Source organism: Balaenoptera physalus, assembly GCF_965194825.1.
Source record: "Balaenoptera physalus genome assembly, chromosome: 4".
Classification (NCBI taxonomy): Eukaryota; Metazoa; Chordata; class Mammalia; order Artiodactyla; family Balaenopteridae; genus Balaenoptera; species Balaenoptera physalus.
The window spans coordinates 27,942,917-27,967,885 of record NC_138891.1 but is presented as its reverse complement, the minus strand read 5'-3'; the positions used below and the strand labels follow the sequence as shown (position 1 = coordinate 27,967,885).

Here is a 24,969-nt window from a genome sequence, read left to right as displayed (position 1 = left end):
GCATGCGGGCTTTCTCTAGTTGTGGCGAGCTGGGGTACTCTTTGTTGCGGTGTTGCGGCGAGCGGGGGTACTCTTTATTGCGGTGCGTGGGCTTCTCATTGCAGTGGCTTCTCTTGCTGTGGAGCACAGGCTCTAGGCTTGCGGGCTTCAGTAGTTGTGGCTCATGGGCGCAGGCTCAGTAGTTGTGGCACACGGGCTTAGTTGCTCCACGGCATGTGGGATCTTCCCGGACCAGGGCTCGAACCCGTATCCCCTGCACTGGCAGGTGGATTCTTAACCACTGCGCCACCAAGGAAGCCCTAATCAACTATTTCTAATGGAAGAATCCAGTATTATTTTATAACAAATTTCGTCTTCTAGAATACGTTTTAAATTATTTTTCTTATTCAAATGAGCTTGTATTTGTTTATCTACTTTTCATTCTCTCGATTTAATACTGACTGCTTCTTTTCTTTTCTCATCTATTGGAATATTCAAATACATGGAAAGATGATTAACAAAAGCAGTCTGAAAATTGGCAAAGTATGGAATTGTTACAAACATAGATATTATCAAAACAGAAAATTAGTAAATTCTGAAAAACAGCTATGTATATTTGTTTGCAAAGGTGAATGGTTTCATTTGTTTAATTCTAAAATTCTTTAAACATTTTCACTATAATCCAATGCAGAGACTTTGTCTAATTATAAAATATAGTTGAACAAGTTATTTCTTTGATACTGTTTTCACAGATAAGGCAAGAACTTTGCTTCAAGGCAGACTTTGAGTTTATGTTTACATTACAAATAAATTATCATATATATGTATTAGTTATTTAAAACTAAAGATGTACATCTTTTATAGTTTTAAGTTGTTATAAACTATATCAAAGATACAAAAATATACATAGTATGTGTTTATGGTTTAAAAATAATAATAAAAGAACATCCTTATATTTACCACCCAGCTAAAAAAATAGAACATGATATATCTATGAAGGCTCTGTTTGCCTCTCTCCATTCTGTCTGCATTCCTTCCTCCTACAGCTCCTGAATTTTGTGTTTATCATTATCTTGTTTTTTTTTTTTAAATAGTTTTACATATATCAGTGTATCCTTAACACTATACTACTTATTTGCCTACTTTATAAACCTTACAGAAGTAGACTAGTACTTTAAGTATTACCATCTAATATGTTTCTCTTTTTGGTCAATATTGCATTTTTGATTGTTATTAAAGGATGAGGTCCTAATCTAAGATGCATTGCTGTATAGTACCCCATTATGAACTCTACCACATTCTACTTACCTATTTTTCTGTCAATGGAAGTTTGGGGTACTTGAAGTGTTAGTCCTAAATGGTGCTGCTGTGAACATCCTTGCAATTTTCTCCAGGGCAAACCACCAGGGATGGAATTTCTGGGCCATATGGTATTCACATCTTTAGATTTACTAAATAATGCAAAATTGATTTCCATGGTGGTTATATAAATAAGTGTAAGCAGCAGTTTGTAAATATTTTAGTTGTTCCACATCCGTATCAAGAACTTTTCCATGACAGTTTAATTCTTGGTATCTAATGAGTACAGAATTTTTATCTCATGATTTTAATTTATTTTCCCCTGCTTACTACTTCTGTGAAATATCTTAATTTAAAAAAAAAATTACTATTGGGCTATTATTACTATATTGTTATTGAACTCACAAATTTTAAAAATATTTTGAATAGTCACCCTTTGCCTGTTCTAGGTGTTGTGAACGTCTCTCTTTTATAGCTTATCTTTTTACTTCTTTATAATATTCTTTTGTTCAGCAAAAACTCTTAATTTGAATGTAGTTAAATTTCTTTATAATTTGCATATTTGTCACTTAAGAAATTTATACTAAGTTTTACTCTCTCTATGTCCCTGTCTGTCTGTCCGGCTGTCTGTCTTGTGCTCATGTTTTGGAGGCATTTTATTTTCTAGTTCACTCGACTGCAGCCATCACCTTGGGAACTGCCTTATTTGAGAATCACTAACCAAACTTCACACTGTCCAGGGTCTACTCCTTGCCTGCTGCCTGCCTGCCCTTCTTGTGATGGATGAAATTCAAAGCCCTGGGCCACAGGGAATTAGTGCAGCTTCTAGCTTCTGTCCTGCTTGGCTCTGCAAAATCATGCTTTCTTATCAGCTTTAAATAATTTCAAAAAATCATACTTAGCATTTTAACTTGTATTTTACCTAGAAATTGTCTCAGGTGTACATTTCTAGAAATGTGAGTTCTTTTGTTAATTTTTAAAAATTATTATTCAGAAATAATTCATTCGGAGCAGTATTGAAGAAGATTGCAATATCTGTGTACACGAGTTTCTTTTTTATCTAAAATTGTTTTCTCACAGTTAATATTATTGAGTAACTCAGTCAGAATGCTTGCCATTGCCTCGTCTGGTTTATTCCTTACACGGTAGTAGGCTTGCTCTGTACTCTGTAGCACCACTTGACCATAGTTGCTAATACTGGCCTCAAGAATAGCTATTACCACAGCTAATCTTCACATTGTAACGTGGCCCATTGTAAAATTTCCACACCAGAGAAACATGCGTTTTATCAAGGCCAGTTAGAGACTCTATCTTAGACTCAAACTGGGCAATATGATATAGGTCAGCTGTCAAGAATGCAGATGATAAAGAATTCAGGAAAGATGACCATGAGTATAATGGTCCATAAGTGAACCGAGGAAGCTAAAGCCAAGAGAGAGAAAAAAGTTAAACAGAGAAGACAGTGAGTTGGTTAATTGCTTCAGAAAACATAGAAGTAGATTCATACAGCAGAGAGTAGCAAATCACTAGAGGGAATAAATATTTCTTAACCTCTGCTCTTAAAGGTTTGCTAAAGATAACATATTCCCTGAAGTGTTCTTGTAAGCTGAAAGGACATTCATGTCCAGTGCTTGGGAGCATGGCTGCATTAGAGTATAGAGCAGTGCTATCTGTGGTAAAAGACCAGTCCTTTGTATTTCCAATTTGTCATAGATTGATGCTTTAGTAAATTACAATAAAAATAAAATAGTTGAAAAGCTAAATAAAAATAGACAAACAAAATGCAATATTTTCTCTGTTTTATTATTTTATTTTATTTTTATTTTAAAAATTTATTTTATTGAAGTATAGTTGATTGGCAATGTTGTGTTAATTTCAGCTGTAGAGCAAAGTGTATAGCACAGAGAACTATATTCAATATCCTGTGATAAATTATAATGTTAAGTCCATATTTTAAAAATTAGATTTAGTAGACAAAACACTACCCTTTCAGGGGCCTATAAAAATAATCATTACTTAGCTTCTCCTATCCTTTTGTGTTGAGCTGGTATTCCTTAAAGTTTAAAATCTCTGAGGGTCATACCTTGTGTTCTAGAAGGCCTAAGCAACTTACCCGTTTTCTCTGTTTCTGCTCTCTGCCACCTTGTTACTGTAATGGTGCAAGTAAACTAGTTCAGAGTCAAATCTACAGAAACTGGTATGTTTATTTCATGGGGAAGGGAGGAGGAACTTATGTTGCAGGGCAAAATTCCACATGGGGAGGTTGAATCTCATGATTTGGGCAGCTAGTTTGAACAGGTATGGCTGGGATCAACAACTGCAATCAAGAGAGCATGCTTTAGGTTCAAGATCTCATACTCAGCAAGCACCTGATCTTAGTTGAAGCTAAAGGTTTATTTATAGAGAAAGGAGACCTTCTTCAGGAAACTTTGATTGCAGAGGTGGTTTTGATTCTCTATAAATTCACATTTAAATGTGGAAAGGGAAAGCTTTCTGTGGAAGGTCTCTTGAAAAGAGGATTTCCCAGAATCAAAAAAACAAAATTGACCTCTTCAGATTTTGTTTTCACACCTGGTATGAAGTCTGTTGTGCTTCTTCAGGGCAAGTCAGATCTTGCTGTTTCTGGAATGGAGGCATGAGAAGAAATATGGATGTTTTCAGTGGCTTAGTAAAATAAAACCAAGCCTTAAGAATTTTAGTAGCCCGGGAAGATAAGAATTGAATAAAGCATGTTGCAACAGTTATCATTTCATCTTAGGGCACTAAGGGAATGAGATCAGGGAGGGTCGAAGAAAAAGCATAGGGCTAGCAAACTTTTGATTTTTTGCAAGATTGTGGAAAATAGCAGACAAAATTAATGTCTTGGTAGGAATTTCTCCTGATAGAGATTAAATTCATAGTTAGTGGAAAAGAAGATTAGCAACAAAAGATTGACATCTTAGTGAGATTCAAACCAAGCTAGAATTTTATTTTTATTTTTATTTCCTCTGTCTAGTTTAGATCCTCTTTATGTATTCTTAAATCTCTTCTATGGCCCATGGAAATAAAAAAATCATGGAAATAACAGAAATCCTTTTCTTGGAAAACGTGATGGCTGCAGTGGTTGTGTTTAGTTTTATGTATTATAGATATAGTGATAAGAGCTGTTGTTGTGATATGTTCTTGTGTACTATTGTCCAATTGGAAGTGTGGAAAGGTTGGGTACTATTACACTGATAGACTGAATTATGTCCCATCAAAATTCATATAATATATTCCCAACCCTCAGTACCTCAGAATATGACTGTATTTGGAGATAGGACCTTTTAAGGGGTAATTAAGGCAAAATGAGGCCATATGGGTGGGCCCTAATCCCATATGATTGATGTTCTTATAAGAAGAGGAGATTAGGACACAGGCACACATTTAGGGAAGACCATGTGAAAACAGGGAAAAGGTAGCCATCTACAAACCAAGGAGAGAGGCCACGAAGAAACCAAACTGACCAACACCTTGATCTTGGACTTTGAGCCTCCAGAACTGTAAGAAAATAATTTTCTGTTATTTAAGACACACAGTTTGTGGTATTTTGTTAGGGCAGCCCTAGAAACCTAATACAGATACACAGAGACAGATCAAGACAGATTTAATTTGGAGATGCTGAAGGAATTCTATACATAATTCAGTAAAATTTGCCTTGGGTTTCAGTGCTGAATAAAGAGCCATACTTGTACTCAGTCATCAGGCTACTGCTAATTTTGGCTTAAACTGAGCAAAATATAAAATTTTGGAGAAGAAAATGTTATATATTAATTTATTTGTCATTGAGTTCTATAACGGGATGTGACTTGATTTGGGGATTTTGATGTCTCTCTGGGAGTTCAATAGTTAAAGATGGTTTTAATTTAAGTTTGGGGCATTTGTTGTCTTAGTAGGTCTATTGTAAAATCTCTGTGAATTATGTCGGACAACATGGAGGTCACTCACCTGATTGTTTATAGTTGAGTATTCAGTGGGCTGAATATATAAGAGGATTGGTTATAAGGAAGATAGGCTCCTGGACCTTAAAGGTCAGCATGCATGAGTGATGCCCACTTTTTCCATTCCTGGTTTGCATGTTTTAAATAGCAAGGTCTGCCTCTGAGAGATAGCCTGTGTATTAGCACCTATTGCTATGTACCAAATTGCCAAATTTAGTCCCTTAAAACAACCCATCCTACAGTTTCTGTGGATCAGGAACTTGGTCTTTGCTTAGCTCAGAGTCTCTCACAAGTCTCTGATCCAGATGTCAGCTGTAGCTGCAGTCTACCCAAGATTTGCTTGAGGCAGGATCTGCTTCCAAGCTCATTCAGTTGTTGTTGGCAGGATTCAGTTCCTTATGGGCTGTTGAACTGAGAGCCTCAGTATATCACTGGCTGTTGGACGAAACTCACCCTTAGTTCCTTGCCATGTGGACCTCTCTGTAGTGCAGTTCACAACATGGCAGCTGGCGTCATCAAAGTGAGCAAAAGAGAGGGTAAGAGAGCTCCAGCAAGAAGGAAGCCACAGTCTCTTGTAACTTAATCTTGGAAATGTTATACCATCATTTTTGCTGTATCCTATCTGCATTCCATTTGATGGAAGCTACTTACTAGGTCCAGCCTACCCCCAAAGAAAGGGATTATATACAAGGGCATGGATCATTGGGAGGTGTTAAAAAGCTGCCTAACTCTTTGTTTTCTTATTTCCATTTTTATAACTCTACATGGACACTAGGTGGATCAAATTTATCCCCTGGTTTCTTTTGCAGATTGAAACATTCTAGATTTAGGAGGACTTGTTTAGGTCTTTAGGTCTAAGTCATGTTTTCAAATATCAGTGAGATCTGGATTGTGGAGATTATTTTTTGCCCAATTATTATTGGTACCTTGTTTCCCATTTGGCTATTTTCCCTTGTATATGATGCCTTCACATTTGGTTTTCAAGAGAAGTGTGGCCACCAAAACATACATCAGAGTGGTTCAGTTACACCAGAGTTACAAAGTCTCATATATTCAGACACAAGTAGATAACAGGTGACTTAAGTGAGAGCAGTTTCAGAAGATGGTTAGGAAGAAACAGAACTTTGAACTGTATTGAACACTGAAGATGAAGAAGAGGCGGGATACAGCAAGTAAATGGTATTATTCATTTATTCAAAAATATTTCTTCTGGGTCTACTCATTATAAGACATCATGTAGAGAAACTAGGGGGAACAACTACCTCAAGGTTTCTAAACTTAATTTTGGTGTGGAAGAGGGTTTTAATAATAAATATTGAGTTAATTTTTAATAGCAGTTGTAATAAGCACGATCAAGGAAAAAGGGACCAATCCAAAAGAACGGATAAAAGACCATGTCTTAGTCAGGGGTTATCAGAGCAGGGTACTTGGAGGAAAATGACAAGTGAGCTGACCTCTTAGTAAAGATCAGGAATTAATCATGTATAGAGGGAGGAGAGGAGAATCCAAAGAGAACAGCATGTGCCAAAGGTTTGAGTTGGGAAGCATCACAGTTTTGGAAGAACTAAAAGGTAAGAAATGAGTGGGATAATGGTGTAAACTGTGGATATGAAGATAAATAGGGGCTGCATAAGCCATGTTAAGAGTTTGAGACTTCGAGACAATGAGAAACAGAAATAACATGACCACATGCTCAAAATGTTTTTTTTTTTTTTATAGCATTCAGTGTGGTAAATGCATTGGAGTAACAATAAATACAAGGAGACTTGATAACAGACAATTTCAGTGATCCAGTAAAATAAGTTATCAGATTGAACTTGGATTTTGAAGATGGAGAGAGAGGTAGAAATATAGAAAACTATTTTGTGAAATTTGGAGGAAAAAGACAAGAGGAGCTAAAGAGAATTTCTAGGTAAGTTTAAAATTTTAGTGCAGCAGATGTTGGGTATTTTTTTAAGAGCTATGGGGAAAAAGCAGGTAGAAAGAAGAATTTGGATTTAGAACTCCTGAAAAGCGTATGAAACACTTACTACCTGGGGTCATTGCCTTGCTTAATTTTTTTTTTTTCAGGTATGAAAATTTAGTTTTCTGTTTGTCAAACTCAGTTATGCATTTGAAATATTTTAGCTATTATTTTAAAATATATGATGTTTTAATTTAAATATATAATGTTATAAATGATCTATAGTAAGAGGGTTCAGAATATCTGGACATCGATATTACTGCCTGATTTTGTTTTGGCTGTGTCGATCATGTCTTTTGCTCTAACTATAACTCCATAATAGTTTACTTTTTCCCTTCTATATTATCCCTGGCACAACTAAATTATATCACCCCATCTGTTGTTTTACTATTCCTTAAATGAGTCCACTACTCTTTTAGCTGAGATATTTTTTTAGATAGAATAGTTTTTCTCTAAATTCTATAACATAATTGATTACTGTCATATTTTAAAATTTCTTTGTGGCTTAGACTTTTGTGATGTTTCTTTCTACAGTACATAGCCTTACATCTCTTTCCTTCCTCCATCTTGATTTAGCTCTCATTCTTGTTTCCAGTAGGTATTTGAATTGTCCAACATGGGACTGAAAGAAATCAGAGGAGAAGGGAGTGAGGCAGAGACTAATCAGCAGAGAACTTGGGTCTGGTCTATGACCAAAACCATTCTCATGCATCCTCTGCTTTTTCATGCCTCCCTCCAGGCTGACTGAAGTGATGCCCAACTAACAAGAAGTCTCTCCAGGTTTACAAACCAGGGAGACTCTTCGGCTGTCCTAAATCACTTGCAGAATTCCTTTCTTTTTTTGCAGAATTCCCCATTTTCTCCTCTATCTTGCAAAAAGAAAGTCATATTCTTTTATAATTGACATGTCTGAAAGTTTCCTTGTTCATCTCTACCCCCCTTGCACTCAGCAGCATAAGTCAACATACTGGTTTGGGTCTTCTGGACATGCCACCTACTCGGGAACAAGGCCTGTTACTGAATAACTGCAGCGTCCCCTACAGGCAACCTTATTTCACTTGATTCTGTTTTCATTGTTATGAATAACCCGTTACATGGGGTAGGACGCTGTATTGGAGCTGTTTCTAGTCCAAATATGTTATTTTGTCTTCTTGTTTTAATTCTTGTTGATTGTTTGAAAGAGGAAATTGCATTGCAGCAAAGAAAATGTTACCTCTATGATGTCTAAACATAAATAGAACAGTACAGTTTTCAACATTAACCTAAATGTTTTTGCAAGAAAAGTCCAAATCATCTTAACTAATCCCTCCTTCCCTCCTTTTCATTTATTCATTCATTTCTTGGAACAAATCCTGAAAGTTTTCAAATTCTCTTTATTGAATAAATGAAAACAAATAAGACCCCAAATAAGATACTTGATGGAATACAAAACAAAAAAAACATAGATTTGCCCTCCTCACTCTTATTTAACATTACCATAAATATGGCACCTATGAGAAAAATAATAATTCATAATCATCGGTAGATATTAATATGTTTCAAGTAAGGTACATTTTAAGGCAGAATTATATTCCTATTAAGACAGCTCTGTTCCTCTAGCCATTCTTGTTACAATAGTGTTTCTTTTTCTTTTCTTTGCTTTTCTTTTTGTTCTGCCTTGAAAGACTGGGAAATGACCATAATAGCTATTTTCCTTGGGCAGTGAGAAGTGAGTGAATGTTGAGCTCCCTGTGGACTAAGCATTTTGATGCAAATTTCCTCACATAAAGTAACAGAGTTGCTGATTGCTACTGAACCACTGTACCTCAGTGTAGGGAATGCTTCACTGCTCTCTTATCCTGGGGCTGAGTATTAACTACACTATTGAACAGAAAGTGCTTTTCATCCCTACCATTCAGACCACATAAATCTCTGGAAAGAGACAATGTCCCTCCAGGGAGCTTAGCTGGCCTGTAAATGTCAAAAAAAAAAAAAAATCAAACTATATTTTGCCCATAGAACTGCAAATGCTAAGGTAATTGGGGCTATTAGAAAAATATTTATTTTATTTTATTTTATTTTTTTATCAAGCAAATAGAATAATGAGTGATTTCTTTTCTTTTTTTTTTATACATCTTTGTTTGGGTATAATTGCTTCACAATGCTGTGTTAGTTTCTGTTATATAACAAAGTGAATCAACCATATGCATACATATATCTCCATATCCCCTCCTTCTTGAGCCTCCTTCCCACCCTCCCTATCCCACCCCTCTAGGTGGTTGCAAAACACCGAGCTGATCTCCCTGTGCTATGCTGCTGCTTCCCACTAGCTATCTATTTTACCTTTGGTAGTGTATATATGTCGATGCCACTCTCTCACTTCACCCCAGCTTCCCCCTCCCATGTCCTCAAGTCCATTCTCTATGTCTGCATCTTTATTCCTGCCCTACCATCAACAAAGCAATTGATTTTCAAGATAACTCTGTTTGTTGGGCAAAAATAATAATAATTTATTTAAATAAAATTATTTCAACCATATAAATGGAACCATTCTATAATTCTGTATATATATTTCACATACTGTTATTTTCATTGCATTACCAAATTACTCTTGGGTACCTACTAGGTATACAGAAAACTCTGAGATGGACCAAAAAGAAGTGTGGGACTGGAGTCCACTCTCTAGGATTGCAGTCTTCTCCAATCTTTGTAGTTGTTCTTAATAGCAGGAGGATCTGAGGGATCAGAGAGAAAGATTAAGGTTTTCAATTTCCAGTTCTCACTGTGGAATAATGAAAATAATAAGGGTTTTGGAGTCAGACAGAACTGTTATTTTTATTATTAAGAATTGTTCTATTATAGTGCATTCATTTTTAACTATTATTTTATTGAAAAAGAAGTAGAATAATACATGCATACTTAAAGCATTCTATCACTACAAAATTATAGAATTAAAATAAATTTTTCTTGTACCCAAACCTTAATCCTATTCCCAGAAGCAACAATTATTATAACACCTTTATTTGGCTATTATTTTAGAACTGGTCATCACAGATACAAGTATTTACACCAGAATATGCCACCCCAAAGTATGACTTTTTGGATTATTTTGAGCTAAAGGCAGTTGAGAAACAGCAGATGCAAGAAAACCTCTAAAACCAGGGCACGAAATTTCCATTTATAAAGGTGCCTCCCTCTTGTACCAAGAAGGGGAGGACTGTGAACAACTCTTATCAGTGGGGAAGGCACTGACTTACATCTGCATAACAAACCTTACTAAAAAAACGCTTGCTTACCACACTCTACCTGGTCACCTTCGCAAAACTTCCCTCTTCTACCTAGAAGTCCCCAAACCCCTTTTCCTTAGTTCAACCTAAGACAATATATAAGTCCAATTTCTAACCACCTATTCTGGTTATTCATCACTGGATGCTCCCATATGTACATGAGCTACACACATGTTAATAAACTTCTGTGTATTTTTCTCTTGTTTATTAGTCTTCTTGAGGCAGGAGGTAAATGGGCCCCAGGCTGAGCAGCTCAAGTCTCTCTCCTGTGGACAGATATTCCAAGATAAAGATAATAGCAGCAGCAAGGAGGAGATGAGCCCTGGCCAGATAAAAGATAAACAGACCACATATTTCTCTTTCTTGAGGTCAAGGAGACGTCCTGACTATAGATGTGCAGAAAGGCTCCTTGGGGACCAAAAAGGCCATAATAGGTGGTGTCAACCTTCCCACAGGCCTCTGCGCTGGAATCCATCTTGGCTAAGAGATGTGCATGCATGGGGTGGGGGGACCCTGAGATAAACCAAATATGGACTCAGAGCCAGGCAAAGCAAGATGATTGGCCAGAGGAAACCCGCCAGAAATACCCCATATAAGAGATTCGAACTACCACAAATTGTGACTCTCTCTCTGAGCCTGCCCATGTGTGTCTATTCACAGGTACTTTTTTTCCTCCTAATAAGCACATTACTTGTTTCACTACTTTCCGTCTCTGTTGGAATTCATTTCTACAAAGCAGACAAGCCAGGGTCTTGCCATTAGCCACTGGCCCTCGTGGTCTAGTGGTGAGGATACAGTGCTCTCGCTGACATGGCCTGGCTTCAATCTCTGGATGGGGAACTAAGAACCTGCTTCAAGCCGCTGCAGGCTGAGGCCACCTGAGATCATTTTGTCTGTGTAATTTACAGAGCCTCAGCTGGAGAACCTAAGATGGGTAAAAGAAAAAGATTTTTTTCCCCTTCTCTATAATATAAAGCATCAGTATGTTAGAATATGTGTATGAATATCCACACAGCTAATTCATTCCTATGTGTGTTATGCTTTTTCTTTAATAATATATGAGATATTTTCCTTATCAATACATGTAGGTCTTTCTCATTTTTTTCCCAATTGCATAGATCTATCATAATTTTTTAGATCAATCTTTTTGTAGAATGTGAGGTTGTTTCACTGTTTTGCTATTACATAAAATATTGAGTAGGAATATTTTGCACATAAATCTTTCTAGATTTCAATTGTTCCTTTTGTATGCTAAATTAGTAGAATTTGTCCATTAATGAAAAAAATCTGGACTTAGACTTGAATAGATTTTTTTTGAAAAAAATTTTAAAAACTTTTGCAATAGAAGGAAGAGGGCTATTGCAATGAGGGAGAGGACATTGCCATAGGAAGTTGCAACCAGAAGATGTACGAGTGTCTCAAAGATCAGACAGAAAGTATTACACATCCAAACTTGGGTCCACTTGCCTGCACAGTAAAGCCAATTCTACTGACAGCAGGCTGTGGTGAAGGAAAGTGCAGTATTCACTGCAGGGTGCCAAGCAAGTAGTCTAGGACACCTAGTGCTGAAAAAATCCGAACACCCAGAAGTGTTTCAGCAAGGAATTTTTAAATGGAAGGTGAGGGAATGGGGGTCACAGGGTGTGTGATCAGCTCATGCTTAGTTCTCTGATTGGTTGATGGTGAGGTAACAGGGTGGTGTCACTGGGGTTAACATTATCAATCCTTAGGCACCAGTAGGTCTGGGGGCTATGTACTCATGATCATCAAGTAATTAATTTCTTCCATTTGGTGATGGTTTTAGCATCTGTAAAACAACTCAGGAAATGTGCATCAGATATTATTATGTAGGCACTTCAGAGAGGAGCTACAGCCGAGGATATTGGGGAGGGTCTGTCCCGGGAAGGCCCATAGGGTCCTGCTCAGTTACAAAAGGGCTTTTGTTTGAGAAGGAGAAGCAAACAAGGCTAGAAAGAATTGGCTGTGGGGAAGTGGGATGAGCAGGGGAAGTCAAGAGAAAGATGATTAGGGAAGGTCTTTTCCTGAGATCAGTGGATTCTCAGGAAAGGCCATTAAAAGGGTGGTTTTGCATCCCAGAGCTTGCTTAAGTTCAAAGATAATTCAAGGACCAAGGCTTGTGAGAAGGGGAGAAACCTGACTAAAGTTTGCCCATAAGTAGACATTCTGTCCAGATTGATCAATAAGAATCAATAGTTCAGCTAATCATTTATGTGACTAAAAATAGGAATTTGGAGGGTCCTTGTCTGCCTTGTCTTATCTAAATCACATGGGCAAGCGTGGTTGCTTAGAGTAAGCCATTTCCTAGAACACAAAAGGATGGGAAGATTTCTTATATTTCCCTATTTTCCAGGAGCACAAGACTCTGATAAAGTTCAACATTGTCAAATTGTTGGTGTTAGGATATTTGTAAAGTCTGATATTGTTTGTTTGCTTGCTTGTTTCCTTGTTTTAATTTCTGCAATGTTCTTCCTAAGTATTTCTTTCATAGGGCATTCTCTCACTGCTACATTTAGCTCTTTAATATTTCTGACTATGTTCATCTTTTCTTCAGTTAGATTTTAGTCTTATTAAGAGCAAAGATTGGCTTTTGTTATTTCTCTGCATCTTCCATTTCATTCTCACTCACCAAATAATTATTTAACAAGTATGCATATACTTATATAGAGATATAGAGCAGATAGATACGCAAATATAAGCAAGACACCCAGAAAGCATGTCAATGCCTCTTCACAACAGGATTTAAATTTGCTCTAGAACATGTTTCTCAACCAGAATTCTGTGGAATTCTGGGGTTCCATGATTTAGTGCTAGGAGTTCAGTGAGAGAACATGACTAAAAAAGCAAAACAAAAACAAACAAAACCTTATGTGTTTGAACTTCACTTTCTACACAGTCTTCACACCTCCATGTGGTCATGAACAGTGATCCAGCTGTCTCGTTAGCAATTTTGTTAGAGGTCCTTCAGTCCTGTTTGGCAGTGAGCGGTAAGATGGAGTTCCTTTGGTTAAGTTCTCATTTTTTGCTGTGATAGGAGACGCCATTGACAATTGCTAAAAAGGACAGGACAGAAGCTGATGACAGCAGCCTGATTTACTTCCTTGGGTAGGCTGGCAACTTAAAGGAGTAACAGACTTTACTAGGATAATAGAAAATCAGAGGGAAGTGTCCATTCTAAAGAAGACATTTTCACTGACCATGGCTCAGCTGCCCCCTGTATGCTTTGCTATTGTAAACATTGCAAAGTATGGATTATGTAGGTGAGAAATAAATTATACTATGACTATTTATGTATTTTTCAATTTTCTCATTTAGCTATTTATTATGCCCTCTGTTTATTAATTGTATTGCTTTACAGACCTGTCTGATGATCCAATGTGACAACTTTTGAAAGAAAAGGGTGAGATGAAAGAGGAGACTTCTATACCTGGGACTACTGACAATTCAGGTAATGTTACTGATGAAAAATTACAATGTTTTGAGTTATTTCAGGTAGCCGTATAACAAGGGACACAAAAAAAGTCTGTCTTCACACTGAAGGGTACTTACCAATGGGACTGATAGTCCAAATTGGCCTATTCCATTGTGCACCACCAGTGGAAGACAACTTACAAATACACCAAAGGCTCCAGCAAAACTGGAAAGTCACTTACTAAAAATCACAGTCGTTTGACAAGCAATGATGCTGATTATGTTAAATAGTTATTGGAACCTCAAAATAGAGTTGAACTTCTGTTTAAATACTCACAATCATGGAAAAGACTTAAGAAGCTAATTATTTAGTAGCAGAACTTACTGTCCAGAAAAGAAAAAGGCGCACAAATGGCAAGGACCTAATAACCCAGCATATTGCATTAGAGTGTGTAAAATACTCAAGCAATTTTTGTACATGAACTTATACAATTCCACTCTCAGACAACTCCAGAAGCTGATATATTGATGACATGTCAAAGAGAGCTTTTCTATCCCGGTTGATGAGTCATCAGTTTTCCCTAGTAAATGCTATGTCATAGTATTTGTATGATTTGTAAGTGATGGTGAAATTCAAGAAATGTTTACCTTCCGCAAAGAGCTGCCTGGAAAAGAAAAGGCTTAATGTTTTGTCTTCCTATCTGGAAACAGAAAACGCTTGTTTTGGAGGAACTGTGTTGGCACCTGTACTAGTGGTGTCTCATCAGTTGTTGGCTCTATGAAAAGTTTGCTTCTCTTGTAACAGAAAACATTTCTGACATTGTCACAATGAACTGCTTTCTTCACAGATATAGGCTGGTCTCAAAAATTCTTGAAGATGAAAGGAAAAACATTCTAGTTACTGCTACAAAAATGATCACCATTAGTTTAAAAAGACCACTACACTCACTCAAAAATGTTTAAAATCTGTGGGAAAACTTTGGACGAGGACCACATAAATTTTCTGTTTTGTCCAGAAACCTGGCGGCTTAGCAGAGGATGAGTTCTCAACAGGGAATCTGAGCCAACAGGTGAATTGTAGGGGAGCTTTCAAGAAAGGAGAAACACAGCTATTGCTTCATGCTTTGAAGGTGAAGAATGGATGCAGAGAATAGCCTACTTGTCAGAAAGTTTCCTCCCATGAACCAGTTGCAAGATTGGAGAAAATGTGAGCTGTCTTCTTGAAATTCTCCACGTCTGCTCAGTTCAAGTGAGAAGACTCTTGGCTTTAAAAGAAAGCAGAATCTTTGGAAAAATCATGTGGCAGAAGAAAATCTTGAAATATCTTTACTGCTGGTTGGTCTTGAGAGTAAGGGAGACTATTAAGACATCAAAAGTCTCCTTGAAGAACTACAGATCAAAATTAAATAGTATATATTTTTTTCTTTTCCACACAGGTATGAGATTGGGTAAGTGGTCTTTTCTCTGAATTTTCTGTTAAACTTGAGAATTTGGCTTTGGGGAGAAAAGAGTAGAATTTATGAGCTACAGTTTGATCATGTACTCAAGATGAGTTGTATTCTATTCTTCCCATAGAAAAACTCAGAATTACATAAAAGACAAGTATCCTGTCATTCACTACTTAGTGTACATTTTGCTGTAGTTTTCAACTTCTTCCATGTACCAGCAAGGTCTTCCATGCTTAACAAGCCTCAAGAATCAAACGCTTTCAGTTGAAAATATCTCTGTGCTTCTATCAAATTTAATCCTGGGGCTTCCGTGGTGGCGCAGTGGTTGAGAATCTGCCTGCCAATGCAGGGGACACGGGTTCGAGCCCTGGTCTGGGAAGATCCCACGTGCCGCGGAGCAACTGGGCCCGTGAGCCACAACTACTGAGCCTGCGCGTCTGGAGCTTGCGCTCCGCAACAAGAGAGGCCGCGACGGTGAGAGGCCCGTGCACCGTTTTGAAGAGTGGCCCCTGCTTGCCGCAACTAGAGAAAGCCCTCGCACAAAAAAAAAAAAAAAATTTAATCCTGAATTGAGTGCTGGTGCTGCAAAATACAAGCTAGGTTCTCACCTAGCTTGTATTTTGAAGAAAATTCCATTCTTTATTTTTAGTTCAAGAAAACACTTTTTATACATAGGCTTATAAAAGACATTAAGAAGCCAACACACATGAACAATACTTTTGTAACTGCTAAGCCTATATCAGTGCCTTATTTTTTCCTCTCAGAAAGAAAATGTCTTTCACTCTTTCATATAATTGTATCACAGGGTATGTGTGTGTGTGTGCTATATATATATTAATATTTACACATATATGTAGAGAACTAATATATAATATATACTTATATAAACATATATGTAATGTTTACATATATATATACACATGCATACACACATACTATATATAAACACACATAATATATATATATATGTATTTGGCTTATGGGGTTTGTAGCTTTACTATTCTACATTGCCATTAAAATTTTCATGTTGGAATATCTTTAATTAAAATCAGTTTAAATTTTTTCTTTAAATTAAATGTACCATGCTGAGAGAAATCAATTTAAAGAAATTAAGTCTAATTTTGGCTTAACCCAGCTATTTAACAGGAATTTATTAGGTTTGAATTATGGGTTTTAAAATTTATAAAAAAGAAAGAATGAGATAAATTCCAAGAAATATGCTAAGCTTAAATACCTATTTTTTTTAAAGGAAGGTTGATAAAAATCATTTGCAGTTTTAAGTAGAGAGAAGGAACCCTTGCAGATACCATGTATCAAATACCATTCTCCTAATTTAACATCTTGTAGAGTAGAAATTTGTGATAACACTTTTAGGTCTTCTTAGACAAGTTTTAAAAAAATCAAGTAAAAACATATTTTATAAGGGGGAAACTAAAGTTTCTTCTACCTAAACTCTTGACATAAATTAAAGTTGATATTCTTTAGTGGAAAGGGGAAAACGCACAGAAAAAGTAGGCTCATAACTTGGCCAAAATAAATAGATTTGCAGAAAAATACTATTTTCTACTCAGAAGGGCATCAACAATTATTATTTTATAATTATATCTATAACATACTGATCATTCTAATATACGATTTGTGGTAGATAAAACAATTTTATGCAATGTGCAGACATATTTTCCAAATGTGGCTGCAACAATATCTCCCATTGCACATGCTTTTTTTTTTTTAAGTGAATTTGACACATCCCTTTTCAAGAGGTTGGATTTATGTTTCCTACCCTTGAACAATGGTGAGCTAGTGAAAACAATGGAAGTGATGGGGTATGATTTTTTCAGACTGGATCATAAAATGCAATCATTATTCTTCCTGATTTGATACATTCATTTTTTTTTATATAAGTTTAGGCATTGCATAGGTAGCATTTATTTTTATTTATTTATTTATTTATTTATGGCTGCGTTGGGTCTTCGTTTCTGTGCGAGGGCTTTCTCTAGTTGCGGCGAGCGGGGGCCACTCTTCATCGCGGTGCGCGGGCCTCTCACTGTCGTGGCCTCTCTTGTTGCGGAGCACAGGCTCCAGACGCGCAGGCTCAGCAGTTGTGGCTCACGGGCCTAGTTGCTCCGCGGCATGTGGGATCTTCCCAGACCAGGGCTCGAACCCGTGTCCCCTGCATTGGCAGGCAGATTCTCAACCACTGCGCCACCAGGGAAGCCCGATACATTCATTCTTTAAACTCAGTCACCAGGCCGTGAGGAAGCCCAAGCAGTCTGGGGAGAAATCTGCATAGAAAGGAACATCGGTCCAAGTCTTATAGCCCTGACTAAGTTCTCAGCTGTCTGCTAGCACCTACTTGCTATTCCCACCAAGCTTTGCCCAATTGCCTGTTTGTAAGCAAAACAAAGGATTATTGTTGCTTTAAGCTGCTAAGATTTGGGTGCAGTTAGTTTCACAGAAATAAATAAATGAAACAGATTTTGGTACTGGCAGTGGCATACTGCCATGACAACTTAAGGAAATGGCATTGGCTTTGTAACTGTGGTAAGTGATGCCCTACAGAGTTTCTAAGAAATTATTAATAAAAGCTTAACGAGAGTTCCGTGCAGTGTTTGCAGTGAGAGCTTAAAGGAATGTATGGAAAATGTTATTGGAGTCTAAAGAAAAAGGACCCTTGTTATGTAGTGGTGGAAAGTTTGGCAACACAGTCACCTGCAGTAGGGGAGACTGGAAAATGTACTTAGTGACTTCAGTGATGTAGGTAAGAAAAATTTGAGACAGAATATTGGAGTGCTGACTTGTTGCTTATAGCTGTACATAGGAAAATGCGAGAGGAGAGAGATGAGCTTAAAAAAAAACTGTTAAATTTTAAGGAAAATTTCAAGGAAATAAAATGAACTGGGACTTGATGTTGAAATTAAATCACAAAACTGTCTTTCATTTCCAGATGCTCCAGATGGCAAATTGTTCTGAAATTAAGAAATGGCTTCCAGGTAAAAATCTCATTCAGAGTAGACATATGAGATCCTGGAAGACCTCAGAAGAAAACATCCAGAATGTTGCATCATAAGCCCTTTCAAAGAGTCCCTCGGGAAGATTTAAGAGTATATCTCACAAATGCTATTAAACAATAGGTGTTCTAGGAATCTTAAGGCCATTGTCCCACAGAAATTTCACATGGAGCAGACTATAGAGAAGGACTTACCTTAAAGTGTGGGTATGGTTTCTGTCTAATAAAGTGGATTATAAATTGATGGGCAAGAAGCCTCAAAGTTCTTGAAGAAATTGTACCAGCTTAGACTGGAAATATCAGAAAAAGTACATGATAACAAGATGCCTTGGACTCCCAAACGACTGTGGGCAGGAAACAGACCCAGAAAACTAGTGTAAACACAGATTGTTTTTTGTGGAAAAAGATGGGAGACTCAGAGAACAAAATCAGTAGGCCAAAGGGTGGAGATAAGGGCTACAGAAAAGAAGTTTCAGGCAGTAAATCTTAGCCCTAATCAAGGAATTGACAACCCACGCCTCTTTGTATTTCAGAATTTTTATAGACTAATAGCTGCTGTGTCCTTCAAATTTCCCCCCTTTCTGAATGAGAATGTGCGTAGCCGTTATCCTATCCCTGTTGCCTAGCTCACCACTGTATGTGCGTGGTGGGTAAATCATTTATTATTTCAGTTCTCAGTTCTTTAGATCAAAAGAAAAGGAATTAAGAAGTTGTACTTGAGACACCTTACCCAAAATCATCATCCACACCTGGTCTTGATGGAGATAAAAGATTCTAGACTTCAAGCTGATTCTGTAATGCGATGGGTCTTGGGGAAGAGGAGAATATATTTTGCAAGTAGGAGGGAACTGAATTTTTGTGGTCAGAAGACAAACTCTGAGGTTGTATTTTCCGAAAATGGCTATCAAAACATCTCCCTGACCACATGTTCTTATTACAGTATGAGTTTGATACTTCTTCAGTTGAACTCGGGGCTCCATGTTCTTTGTCCTTGGATTGGGATGGGCTGCATACTGTGGTGAAAGTGACACTTTGTGACTCCTGAGGCTGGGTCATGAAATGTGATACTGCTTCTGCCTGGTTCTTTTGGGACACTTTCTCTGGGAATGCAACCATCTTGCTGCTAAGAAAGCCGAGCAGCTCAGGGAGAGGCCCCTGGATAGGAACTGAGGCCTCTGGCCCCATCTGAGCACCTCCCTGACAACAGCACCTACTCGATCAGCCATGTGAGTGAGTCAACTTGTAAGTGGATCCTCCAACCGCCAGTTGAGTCACCCAGTGGTTGCTGCATAGGGCAGAGAAGAGTTTCCTTGCTGAACTTGCCCAAATTCCAGAATTATTCAAGAATTCATCCAAAATGAAAAAAAAAAAAAACAGAGAAATTTGGCTTCAAAGTAAAATTCCTATAGCTCTAAGGTGTTCAGTTTGTTCCACCTTTTGGAGATGATGGCTCTTCCCAGGATTCTGATTGGATGATTTCTTATTAAAGTGAAATTAGCTCCATCTCTTCAAGGACCCTGGACATATCTGTTTACTTTAGATATAGTGCTTTGAATGTAAGTGCTGAATGAAAGTGAACAAAGCAGAAGTCTTATTTCTTAAAAATTTCAATCTTTAAAAATTTTCAGTGTACATCTGATGGTCTTGAGAAAAAATGGAACTGACTTTCCAGAGTCCTACAACTATGGACTCTTTGATGTAAGAAGACATCTTGAACCATAATCAAACAAATACCTGGTTGTTCACTGGCATAATGACAATAATGTAAGCTATTAGTACCTACTGCCTGACAGGTACTGCATGCCAAATATTTGGAAGGGCATTTCAGTAAAATGACATGAGATGAAAGTATAAACCAATACATAGCTTAGAGCATTCCTGAAACTAGGAGTATACTCTGTAGTCCAAGGTCTATTTTCTCTGAAAAAGTGAGAATGCTAGTTTTTCAGTGGAATTTGGTGTTTGAGGATTAAAAAAAAAGGGGGAACATATTTTCAAAATTACATTACTTCTGTAAGGAGACCACTGGTGCTATTGTGTAGCTCTATTTTTATTGAATATATTCAATCTCACTGAGTTAATTCAATTTTATTTCATTAGTGCCAGCTGCTAAACTTTTTTCAAAGTTGATTCCTTTCCAAGTGTAAAGGAAATTCTTGGCAAATTCACTGTTGCTTATTAAATTATGAAAGGTAAAAATGAATCTTTATTGAAAATAGTCTGTAAGAATCTGTTTGCAAAATTGAATGTAATTTCAAATGGTAACTGGAAACTCAGGTTTAATAATGTTGAGGAAATAGCACTTAAAGGGGTACAGAATATGCCACTCCAAAATATGCTACTTTGGCATGATGGTTATTTTGAGTTGAAGGCAATCAAGATCAAGCAGACTCAAGCTCTTTACCTCCCCATTAACTGCCTAAAAGAAAGTATACATTTCTCTATTTGTGGGAGATATATACATTTATAGAGGAAATTTACATGTTTGGCATAGGGAGAGAGCTATCCCCAGAGATCAGTTTTATACCTGAAAAACTTATCTGCATGGCTGAGCAAACTTTACCGTAATTTCCTCCTCTTACCTTCCCTCGTTAGAAACCTCCCCCCACACCCCCCCACCTGAACCCCAAACCCCTATCCTTTTCCTCAGCTCAGGATGGGATAAAAGTCTTAATTGCCTGGCCACATTTTGAGTCTTATATGATTGTGGGGTTCCTGTGGGTATGCATGCAATTACATTTTTTTTCTCCTGTTAATCTGTCCTACATCAAACTTGATCCTCATACCAGCCACAGAACCTAGAAAAATAAAAAGGAAAAATTTTCCTTCCCTGCACAGTAAGGGAAGCCCTCACTTGAGGGACACAGAAAAAAAAAATAATAACCTTTAGAATATAAGCCTCTTTCATCTCCCCATGATAATTTACGTGCAGAAAAGAACATAGTAATAATACTTCAGAGGAAAGGCGATTTCATGACTAAAAGTCAATTAGTGGGACATTATCTCTATTATAAAAACATGATTTTTAAATGAAGTATTTCACATTTTTGACATGAGTATTATGAAATGTTTAATATTTAGAAAATCCCTACCTATAACTTCAGTCTTAAAAATTATAAGATTTGCCTTTCTAATAATTGTCTTGGAATTTTTAATTTATTTTATAATCAGTCTTTGCTTTTTCCCTTCATCTTTATTTTTATCACAACTTGTTGATTTATGTTGCTTACATCACCTTATTGTTTTCAAATCTTTTGTGAGTTTATTTTTTACCTATGATTTTTAAAAACATATCTGGCAAAATATCTCCCATAAGATTTTTATAAGGCAAATCAAGAAATTTCAATTTATGTGATACAAATGAAATGTGTTGGTAGTTACTTTTTCATTTTATATGAACTTATCATACAACTATAAAATATCATATTTAGATTAACATGGAGAAGAGATAAGCATTTATTATTTTATTTTTATCTCTTTTTCTTAATAACATCCTTCAACTACATCTGACTTCTTACAAAAATGTGAATATCAGAACTAAATATATAGGAAGTTAAAAGGGGAGATAAAGGTATAGGTGGGAAGTAAGAGTATATGAGAATTGTAATTAATTCTTTTTATTATATGAATTTATCATGACACAACCTGTAATATTTTCTAGCATTACAAAAATTGCAAACTTCAGATTAATCCAGAAACATAGTTCACTTTTTTCTCTAAGGAACTGGACCACAGACTTTCTCTTGGTTATTTTGTGGCTTTATTTAAAAATTTAAAACAGAAAGAGTGAGTAAATTATGTTTAAAAGTTAAGAAAAACAGTGAATTAATAGGTCTAGTTTGTAAATATTTTTTATTTAATTGCCTGGGTACATAGCTTTGGATTCTGTAAAGAATTGTGATAGTGGCTAGCCATTTCTAATAAAAAAGAAAAAATATTGAGGATTGTTGAATAGCCCTCTTGTCAAGTATGCACATAACAACAATTTAGTCACATAGGATAGCGTTATCAAAGACAAATAACGCTGTAAAATCATTTTTTAAAATAATTAATTAATTTATTTATTTTTGGCTGTGTTGGGTCTTCGTTTCTGTGCGAGGGCTTTCTCTAGTTGCGGCGAGCTGGGGCCACTCTTCACCGCGGTGCGCGGACCTCTCACTGTCGCAGCCTCTCTTGTTGCGGAGCACAGGCTCCAGACGCGCAGGCTCAGTAATTGTGGCTCACGGGCCCAGTTGCTCCGTGGCATGTGGGATCTTCCCAGACCAGGGCTCGAACCCGTGTCCCCCTGCATTGGCAGGCAGATTCTCAACCACTGCGCCACCAGGGAAGCCCCTGTAAAATCTTGTTTGTCTGTTTTCTTACAGGTAGTGTTGAAGCAACGTAGCCCGAACATGCAGGCAACAACTGACGATACGTTGTCAGGGTCCTAAGTATCATGGATCGCTTGCAACCACCCATCAGGAAGCCCTGATTGAGCTTCTGGGTGGCACAATTGTGCATCTTTGTGCCCCACTATTGTACAGGCTTTCACAGAACTAAGAGAAGTAATAGGTTAGCCTTTTCAAAGTGTCCATGATGGGCATCTAAAATAGATTACCTTTAATCCTCACAACAATCTTGTAAGGTAAATATCATCATCAAAACCATTTTACGTTGTAGACGCCAAAGATTGTAAGTGTTAGGGAACTCGTCCAAAGGCACAGAGTTTGTCAGAGCCACGATTCCAACTGTTTCTTCTGTGATTCCAAAGCCTATGCTCTTTCCTCTACATCCTACTTCTTTAAGATGATAATGACGATGATAGTAACCATTACAATTTTTTAAATGCTTGGTATTAACCACAGTGTTGAGTGCTTTGTATACTTTTTCCTATTATCTTACATTATCCCCTTAAGTCTCTTTGTAATAATGAAAGATTTAGGTGGTTTTTCTTTCAATCCTCTATTGTTATAGAGAAAAAAGACTGAGAGGTTAAACAATTTGTCCCGAATCACGTGGCTAACAGTGGACTAACTAGGATTAAAACTGTGACTGTCTGAGATCTCAGCTAAAGGCTTTAACATTTACACAGAGTTGATTTCAAACTGAGGCTTTGAGAAGGACCTAAGGAAAGCTGAATGCCTTCATACAAGATAGGGTCATGTTTTAAAACAGTTCTCACTCCTCAAGAAGATTCTGTAGTCCCTGACAAAACTATCTGGTGTCAGTGGTCAGAGTAGGAATGACAATATTTTTCTTTTTTTAATTTGTTTTTGTTGATTTATTAATAGTATTTGTGCACTTGGACCCCTTATTTTGAAGTAAGGCATTCAGTGATATCCCTCGAGTTTGCTAAGAGGAAAAGAGGGGTGGGGAGGGAAGAGGCAGTGGTCTTTTTTTTTTTTTTTTGAATTTTATTTTATTTATTTTCTATACAGCAGTGTTCTTAAAAGAACATGTTGGGACTGGTTAGAAAGTAGTTCTAGAGGTAATCATTCCCTTTCAATAGACATTCTATTAGAGACATTTCTATCAAACTTTTTATGGGTGTCTTTAACATCTGAAAAAACTAGAACAGGAAACAAGCAGGGACAGTGGGAAAAAAAGAGGAGAAGGACCTGGGAGGGTAAGGCAAATGGGAGCACTCTTGCTTTGCTGTAGAAGGACATGCAAACATCTTGTTCCAGGTACTGCAGTATTCACACTGCAGTGATTGAAGGTGTGTGGGATGAATGTGGAGGTACCATGGAAATAAACTAGCAGGACATTACAACAGCATAGAAGGCTGCAACTACAAATATTTGAAACATTTGGAAGATGGATCCTTTAATCCCAAGTGTTCTCTTTATAAGATCATTAGCCTAACACAAAGCAAATATGTTGTAGAGTTAAGGAAGATATAAATATCAATTCAGACTGTAATTTAAAAAATCTGGGTGACCTTGTGCATTTACTTAATTTTGCTGAGTCTGTTTTTTTATCCATCCAATAGGAAAAATGTTATCTATCGCACGGTATTGTCAGAGAGACTCCATCTTAACATACAGCCTGACATATAGAAGATGATTAATGAATAGTGCCTATTTTTATTTTTCAAAACATAATCTTTGCCTCTTAGATGATAAAGTCTAACTGTAGAAAAGACTGAAACACACAAAATTAATTTTAACACTGTATTACAATGAGATTCTTTCTCTCTCAGCTCCCAAACACAAAGGACAAAGCAACAGATGGCAAGGGCTCCCTCATTCCAAAGTGAGGTTTGCAACCACTGCTGGACACTCAAAGAAGGTGGTCAAAAACCTTTTGAGTCACCCTAAGCCAAATTTTCACTTGAGAGTTCAGAAGGAATGCCAGTATTTCTTTGAAGATAGGTGTCTGCAAGCTGGGAAACCCATCACCATCTCTCATGGGAAAGAGGTCCTCATCTTCTCCCTCACCTCTCCTTCAGTAAGACCACTTGAGAGCTTGATGTTTTCCAAGTGGAGGCTGGAAGGACTGGTAACTGACTCATACTTGAAAATGTCTCCAAGCAAAAGTCTGGGTGTACCTCTCTGCGCTGGCTGAGGGGGAGAGAGGACAGCAGTGGAGGCGGATATACTTCCTTCCACCATTTCGCTTGACCAGGAGGTGTGACTTT

General features: G+C 37.1%; 1 protein-coding gene across 2 annotated transcripts in view; it reads right to left on the bottom strand.

The window, feature by feature from the left end:
• Positions 1–3,464: 3,464 nt before the first annotated feature.
• The window catches only part of LOC309660534 (uncharacterized protein), a 248,223-nt gene continuing 226,718 nt past the window's right edge, over positions 3,465–24,969 (bottom strand). Inside the window, exons 5-7 of one of the 2 annotated variants that reach the window (XM_082461346.1) lie at positions 9,803–9,914; positions 4,764–4,797; positions 3,465–3,900 (exon numbers count right to left, since the gene is read on the bottom strand). In XM_082461346.1, coding sequence (XP_082317472.1) covers position 3,900; positions 4,764–4,797; positions 9,803–9,914 — 147 coding nt within the window. In that variant the 3' untranslated portion in view covers positions 3,465–3,899. Of the gene's footprint in view, positions 4,798–9,802; positions 9,915–24,969 lie in introns of both variants that reach the window. The other variant, XM_082461345.1, reaches the window with a different exon arrangement.